The sequence below is a fragment of the Parasteatoda tepidariorum genome, chromosome 1 (assembly GCF_043381705.1).
Source record: "Parasteatoda tepidariorum isolate YZ-2023 chromosome 1, CAS_Ptep_4.0, whole genome shotgun sequence".
Taxonomy (NCBI): Eukaryota; Metazoa; Arthropoda; class Arachnida; order Araneae; family Theridiidae; genus Parasteatoda; species Parasteatoda tepidariorum.
Window position 1 is genome coordinate 18,144,176 of NC_092204.1, and position 8,323 is coordinate 18,152,498.

At 34.7% G+C, this 8,323-nt stretch overlaps 1 protein-coding gene across 1 annotated transcript in view; it reads right to left on the reverse strand.

The window, feature by feature from the left end:
- Nucleotides 1-5,837, reverse strand: part of LOC139425143 (nose resistant to fluoxetine protein 6-like) — a 35,718-nt gene extending 29,881 nt beyond the window's left edge. The window contains exons 1-3 of the mRNA XM_071178500.1: nucleotides 5,156-5,837; nucleotides 2,635-2,731; nucleotides 667-770 (exon numbers count right to left, since the gene is read on the reverse strand). Of these exons, the coding sequence (XP_071034601.1) occupies nucleotides 667-770; nucleotides 2,635-2,731; nucleotides 5,156-5,837 (883 nt within the window). The remainder of the gene's footprint in view (nucleotides 1-666; nucleotides 771-2,634; nucleotides 2,732-5,155) is intronic.
- Nucleotides 5,838-8,323: the final 2,486 nt, after the last annotated feature.

Consider the following 8,323-nt stretch of genomic DNA (forward strand, 5'->3'; position numbering starts at 1 on the left):
CCAAACTTCACCACGAGAAAGCGGGACTACGATCTGTGTTTGGCAAGATACCTGCCAGCGTTAACGGGCACCAGACCTCTTAATCTGTTAATCTGCTCTAGGGCGACTGGTACTGATGGCGTAGATACGAGAAAGCGGGAGCAAAGTGGCGTTGATACGAACGTTTAAATCATTTATATACAGTGGCGTAGAAAATAAGTTTAAATGAATAAAAAAAATAATACATTTCAGTCATTAACGTAGCTACCACTAGAATACCGAAAGATCCGAGTCAAGGAAATGACCCACTAATAAACTGATTCTTGAGATTGCCCTCACTGCTGCCAGTGGAGCCAGCAAACTTTTATTAAATCTGTTTAATAATTGGTGTTCAGGAAACGATGTCTCTTACCTCCTTGAAATTAAAATAGTTTAATTTAATAGAACTTATGTTCCATCGATTCTTTTAAAAAATTGACTTTTATATCATTTTGTTGCTATTTTATTTATTTATTTTTTTTACTTCTTTTTCCATTTGCTAATTACTTTTCTATTACTATTTTCCAACTATAGGTGTATGCCCCTCACTTAAATGTAATTAGTGTTTTAGTATAGATTTAAAACACTCAATGCAGACATTTTGCAAACATTTCAATTAAATATATTTTAGAAATATGGAAGACTTACCTTGCTTTTTTAACAATAAGCCCTTAGTTGAAAGTGTCATTTTGAAGTAAACGTCAACAAGAGTAGATATTAATGCCGTTGATATAAAGCTGGCAAAAATGACACTAGAAAAGAAAAAGGAAAAGCTTAGTTTATTAAGATTTCAATACCAGTAAACAAATTGCAAATTTTAAAAGTAACGCGAGGAATTAAAATTTTAAATTATTTAAGGAAACATACTGCGAGATTTACAATTAACTGCATCAGTGATTGATAGATCGGAAAAAGCTGCAGATATATTTGTTATGCATATGGTTCCCGTTCCTGTTCCATGGGCTGTTGAATGGACCTGTTGAGTGAACATTTAAGATCCTTGACATTTAAGATCGTCAATTACAAAACAATTGGTACTAGAGTAGAGGTAGGCCTAAGATCAGATGGCTTGACTGTGTGGAAGGGGATCTTAAAATCCTGTGAATTACTAACTGGAGAACAATTGCTAAGAAAAGAGCAGAATGGAGGATGGCTCTAGGGAAGGCTTTGGCCCTCAAAGAGCTGTCATGCCAATAAAAGAAGAAGATGTTTTCCGTAACAGATTAATTTGAAAGATTTTGTTGTGGTAAATTAAGATGTGGAGGAATGCTTTCTCATTTAAAAAAATAATAATAATAACATTTATCTTATTTTATTTTCAACCAGTTTCTAATAATAAAAATAAACAGATATTAAATGTTTAAGGTTCTAACATATTGTATTACTAGGACTTTACGATCGCCACAAATTTTGAATTTGCTACTGCATATTTAACTTTTTCAATTTTTTACCCTTTTAGCTGTCAGAAAATATGATGTTAGCGTTGATTTAATAAAGTAAATTGCATTAAAAAAAAACCACGAATGGTCTCAACTTTTTATGACTCAAGAACAAATGTTATGGAAACACTTCTATAGTAGCACTATATAAAAAACATTTTATAATTTTTTTCAGGAAAAAATGTTTTGGAAGATTTTGCATGACTAAATGTTTGGTTGGTTCTAATGCCACTTGCCACACTGGCAAGCCTGCGGGGTGAAACCGGGCAAATTTAAGGCAGAGTGTGCGATTCTTGTTTTTCAGTGGCGCCATCTATGACATGACCAAGAAGTCGTCTTCGTCACACAATACGTCACACCTGTTTATAAGACTGACCCATTCATACATCCATTCATTCATCCACAGATCGTAATTTTGACCTGAATCAGAGAACGATCGATCTCCAATCCAGTACCCCCAGAGGTATTGATTTGTTATGAGAACATGGAGGACTTTGCGACTCGACAGAATTTTAACGAGCAGCATCAACCATTTACTACACGGGGAGTCTTCAGCCGGCGGGGTTCGAACCCCCGAACTCTTGGACATGAGCCCAGCGTCCTACCGTCCAGGCTATCCCGGGGCAACTTGACTAGATTGTTGACATAATTTAAAAGATCGTGCCTGAAGTTTTTAGAAATGATGTCATTTTTAACCATGCGAAATTCGGATCGACAAAATGAGGAGAGGACGATAATAGCTGATTTCTAGCATGGTATCTTGTATATATTTAATTATATACATATATGGTGATTTTTATATCCAAGACATTTCAATACATTGAATATAGAACCCAGGGTAACAACGGGATTCGAACCCGCTACCTCCACGCTTTTGCACAGCGTTTGGCGGGGGATACCGCTTGATCAGGGAGGCCTCTGTGCAAAATTATATGTTTTATTGATGATTTCATCTACCATAAGAAAATAAAAAAGTGATGGCAATATTTTTTCTTCAATCAAGGATAGCTAAAATAAGAAACTATCATTTGTAATTTATAGTGAATTTGCAAAAATTATCATATTCTTTCATTTTTTTTTCTTTTTTGAAATTATCCCTGCCTCACATTGAGGCTCAGAATAATTCAAACATTCTTCATGAAATTTCAGCATAAGTGGCAACGAAGTTTATACTCACATTATAATAATTTCATTTCTGCTAAATGTTAAAGAGTCCTGTTTCATTTCACAATTGGGAACCTTTATTTCAAGCTTTATGCCTGCAGATTCAAGCACTGAAAAGAAAAACAAAATTCAATCCAATAATTTTAAGAAACATTTTACTAAGATTATAAAAGTGGTACAACAATCTTTATCTGTGAGACTAAGTTGTACAGGGCGAAAAGAAAAAGTGAATACCCTAAATTAAAACTTTATTTATTTACCCTAAATTAGTCTTAATTTTTCGAGGGCATAATCTTAAATATTCTAATTAATTAGTATTATTGCACAGTTGTATTAGTATTATTGCACAATCGATATTGAAAATAAACGAAAAGTGTCTTATTGCGAATGCTTAGAATTCATAATTTTACCGAATTATTAAGTTAAGCTGATTATTAAAAATGAAAACAGCAAATGATGAGTGTCATACCTCTTTTCACCATTTTCTTCGCATCTGTCTGTGAACAGGGAGAAGGGAGACACACTGATGAACGGAAATTCAATTGATAAAAATATGCAGCAAGTCTAATAAACTCATGAGCAGCCTGATATTCATAATGAAAGAAAAAACTACACCACATTAGTAATTAAAATACAATATAAAATATTATTTTCATCTTAGATTAACAATTATTTTCTTATAATAATAAGGCTTCGCTTTGTATTAGGTAATCCCCTCACTGCTGGTGGGTTATCATCAAGTCAGAAAGCTTATATACCAAATTAGAAGCCTCGATTTCATCGACTAGCAAATTGTTAGAACCTAGAGAAAAACAGAGCAGCAAAAATTGCTAGAAACTTCTGATTATCTCACCAGAAAGGTTCTGGGTTCGAATCCCGCACAAGGCATGGATGTTCTTTCATTCTCGGTACTATCTGTCCTCACTGTGGGAGCAACGTTGGCCAACCTAATATGGTGTCCCTGAAAAAGTGGACAACAAGTTTGCCTTTCAGATGCCTGTATGAAGAAGGGTCATTCCCCAGGCGGGCATTGAAAAAAAAAAAAAAACTTCTGATTACTTGAATTTTCTATCGTTTCTTTCACGTAATTTCTCAAATTCCGATATTTTTAATACGACACGAGAATTTCGAATTAGAGTTATCACTTCTTGACGCCCTCGATTAACGACGAATACATCGTAAATCCACATCATTTTCCATTCATTTTTTCGATGTATATTAATCGTTTTTTCGGCGATCTCCACATAAGTTTTCACACTTCGTTATTTTTGATACGGTGATATTACGACTCGAGTATAGATTTGAGTAATAACTTTTAATGCGCATGATTTGCGGCTGTTCCGTCATTATTCCAAGTCGTTTTCTCGGAAGTTATTTTTTCGTTTTTACGTCATTTTTATATTTTAAATACAGTCTTATTTTGACACCTGAGTTTCGGATTTGAGTAATCACTTTTTGGCTTACTTTATTCGCGACTATTACATCGTTAATCCACATTATTTCCGACCGTTTTCTCTTCAGTTATTCTTCTTATTTACAGTCCTTTTCTCCTGGTTTTTCAAACAACGACATTTTTAATATGATGGATGTCATTACGACACATAAATTTCAAATTTGACTAATCACTTTAGTCTCACTCAATTCGCGACTATGCTGTCGTAAATGTACGACGTCATTTTCTAATCGTTTTCTCCGCAGTTGTTGCAGTTAGTTGTCTTACTTTCGGCCCACAAATTCTACATCATTTTTGAAATCTTTAAATTATTAATACGATAGTTTTTAATACGATATTTAAAATACGATATTATTTCTACCGACGTATTCAGAATCACGCATTTGAGTATTTAAACTTTCATGCAATTAAAATATTTTAATAAATTAATGATTAAAAATATTTATATTTACCATTTAGAGATCGCGAATATTTCCGTATCGTGATCTGTCGCGCCAACTACAATCGCCAAGGTGCCCAATAGATTTCAAACTTAAAATTTTTTTTGAAAAAAAAACAAACTTGTAGATGTTTGCCCGGGGGTGGCTAAGAGTTATACCTTTCAAGTTGGTCCCTTTCTGTGTTTTTTTTTAAGTTTCTCTCAGGACACTGCCCAGAAGTTTCCGAGACTTGGCGATCATTCTGCCACAGATCACAATACGGAAATCTTCCCGCGCTTTAAATAATGCGTGTGTGAGTCTCGATTTTGCTAGTATTATTTTTTAGTACTATTAAGGATGCAACAGCCGACTAAAAATGCAAAAGTTGTAGAAACTCGATTTATTTTTACCAGCGGGTGACCGAGCTCCGCTCGGAGAAAACAGGTATCGAAGCTAACTCGAAGATTTAAATTTTCAATTGTGATTTATCAAAACAATACATGCCATAAGAAAATTTGTGAAACCATTGGTGAAAAGATAACCGGTTAAAGTGCACCATTGTAAACTATCTAAACAAAGTTTGGAAAGGGAACTATTCTATACAAAGGTAAAGTTTGAAAAGTCATAGGAAATAAAATGTAATTGATAACAAAAAATTATACAATTAAAGACACTGTTCACAACGAATTCGTAAATTTGCTTCCGTTCATCCGCTTCTTGAAAATTCTTGTCCAGGAAAAGGCGTCGATGAGAGAGGTATTGTCGAGCATAAAAGACGATGTAAACTCCGCAGGAAGACGCGTCATCTTGGTGGTTGTAAGCGTTGCGAGGTTTCACGATGCATCCTTTCAGCTTTTCATTCGTAACAACGGTATTCAAAACGTGTCGCAGTATTTTTCTCAAAACAGCATCGATGGGCAGCGGGTTGTCGACTGGATCGCAGACTAATAGTTGACGTTCTCCATAGCTTGCTTCGTAAATTCCTAGCATCCAGTGCTCGCCTCTATCCATTTGAGCTCTCTTGTGAATGGGAATGAGTAGCACGTCGAATCCTTGTTGAACGCCGTATAGATAGTTGGAAGCCTTGTTCTGGTCGCTGATATCGTTGAGAAGAGCCATTCCTTCATAAGCGCCATCCGCTGTTGTAACGTAGAAGCGTGCGACAAATTCAGGGTGAAGTACGGCAACTTTGACGGTCGGGTAAGCTTGTTCGGCGTAATGGAGAAGCATTCTGACAATGACGGTATCTTCTAGTTGTCCATTTGCGGGTAGAATTGAGTTGATCGCTTGTTGTTCCAAAATTCCGGCTCCTTGAAGAATTTCATGTAGAGGTGCGTTCTGCATGTTGAAAATGTAGCTTGAAATCTGATGAATGTTGAAATGTCGGACTTTGTTGACGGTGATTTTAACACAAAAGTTAAACTTTTCTCCACTTTGATAAATGTAAACTAATGCGAACCTTACAATTAAATTATTAATTCCTTCGTATATTATTGGTTTAAGTTGTCACCGTCGCTTTTCCTTATTGTAAAGTTCGCATTAGCATACATTTATAAGAGTGGAGAAAAGTATCTATAGCCATTATGGCGAACTAATAAAGTTTGAAAATATCCTATCTGTAACTCCGAACTGCTCGACCGTAGCGCTTCAAAACCGGCGCCAATCGATTCCTCGTGGCCAAAAACCCCAGACCCCCAAGTTTACTGGAGTTTATTAATTCTGGGGCGATTTTCGACTTGGCAACCATTCCTCGTATTATAGTATAAGATTTATTTATTATCTGTTTAATTAATCAATCGTATCTACCACTATAACTTACTTTTCAAACTATCACTATTTAAATTAAATCATACTTAACTAACATACCCAATTGTAAACTAAAAAGAACATGTTATAATAATATTGCTAATTTATTATCTGATATAAATTTGTCAATTTTACCAGTCAAAACTTTTTGCATTTTTAGTCGTCCGTGGCAAGCTAAATTTGCAACTGATTTTAAAAATGAAATATCATGCTCGGTGCCGAGTACATATGTAGAAAAAAGCATAAACTGATATGAAGATAATTTTCTTCGAACTTGTTTTTGGGAAGCTAATGCTTTATGTGAAATGCTTATCTAAGTATCGGCCCCGAAGGGTCTCTAACTCATTCATCTGAGTTTGTATGAAATTGAATTCGGAGCAAAACTCCGAGATATGAAGGGAGAGGTAAATGTAGCGTCGAAGTGGTGGTTGGAGAAGACTTGAGTGGGATGGAGAAACACAAGAGATCAGGATCAGGGGTCTTTCCCTGAAGGATGGTTTGAAGAAGAGCAACTACTTCTTCATTCTGCAAAAGTTCCTGAAGTTCTTTCACTATGGTTACTAGTCGATGAGCTGAAGATTTTGTTGTAGGAACACTAGGACGGCTTCAAGGCTTTCTGCTGGGGTGGGCCTCGCACCCAGAGAAATTAGCAGTATGAGCTTTGCCGCAGTTGCAGCACTTAGGAGGAGACTCTTTGTCCTTCTGACACTCGAAGGAGCGGTGACTTTCCGCTCCTTCCAGTGTCATCTTCCTTCTTTCTTTATGCACCTAGGAGGTGCCTAAAGAAAGAAGGAAGATTTAGGGAGGAGGGAAGATTAAAATATTTATGACTACCAAAATTTTTTAACTATTATAACGGATATATAGAACTTTTTTTTTAATCCGAGAAATTTCCATACAACTGATGTACTACTGAATCAACTCATGCCTCACCTCATCATGGACTTATTATCTGATCCTAACTTAGAACTTTGAACTGTATATGACCTCTAGACTAAATGCCTAAACAGTATAGATGAATCGGTTAGAAGCGCTTTGCGCTTAACACCGAGATTCCACTCATATCAATCAATCAATCAATCCGAGAAATTGAAATAAGGATGGATATATCATAACTCAGAAAAATAAAGGCTTATTTTAATTCTCTTGAATACCAGCTATAAATAAAATGATTTTAATATCAAATCTTTCTATTTTCCGTTTCACTTCTAGCACTCCATGATATTTGAAAAAAGAAAATATTTTTTTTAATTTTTTTTAAATTTCGTTACTAATTCATTTATGTAAATTGCTAAATAAAATAAACAATAGAGCATAAAAGGACACATTATTTCACATTTGTTAATACATTTCCTTATGTAATTTGGTTAGTTCTACAAGTCTAGTTCAGATAGAAAAAAATTGCTGAGGAGGTACAATGCGACAAAAAAAAAAAAAAAAACGAACTACCCTGAATAACTTTTTATCTAATAATCGGATCTTCACGTTCTAAGACTCCATCTTAATGCTTCGAGGGAGTGATCTAAAATATGCTTTTTAATTAGAACAAACAACATTCTAAGTTACGAAATCAGAAACGAAAATGTACTTTCTCTAAATTAGCATACATTTCTTCGACCGATTCGAATTTTGATCCCTAAAGTACTAACTATTTGAGAAATATGATCCTCATAGTTTGATCAGGAGAGTGATCCAAAGTTTGGACACCCTAATGCTAATTTTATTTTTTACGTATTTCACCACATCTCGGGAACTTCTTAAGTGAATTGCAATATTTTCTTTCCACACAATTATAAAATCTGTTTATCATAAAATAATTCCGCGCAGAAAAATAAATTTTAGTAAATATTTACTATTTTTCATTATTTTATTTAATAGCGGACGTTAAACTTTTGAATTGTAAAGTATATAAATTTTTACATTATTTTTGAAGCATCTAATCTTACATGGCAAAATACCAAATTTGAGCGAAACCGGTTGAATAGTTCCTGGGAAATTGAATTTCAAATGTACGATTTTTTTAA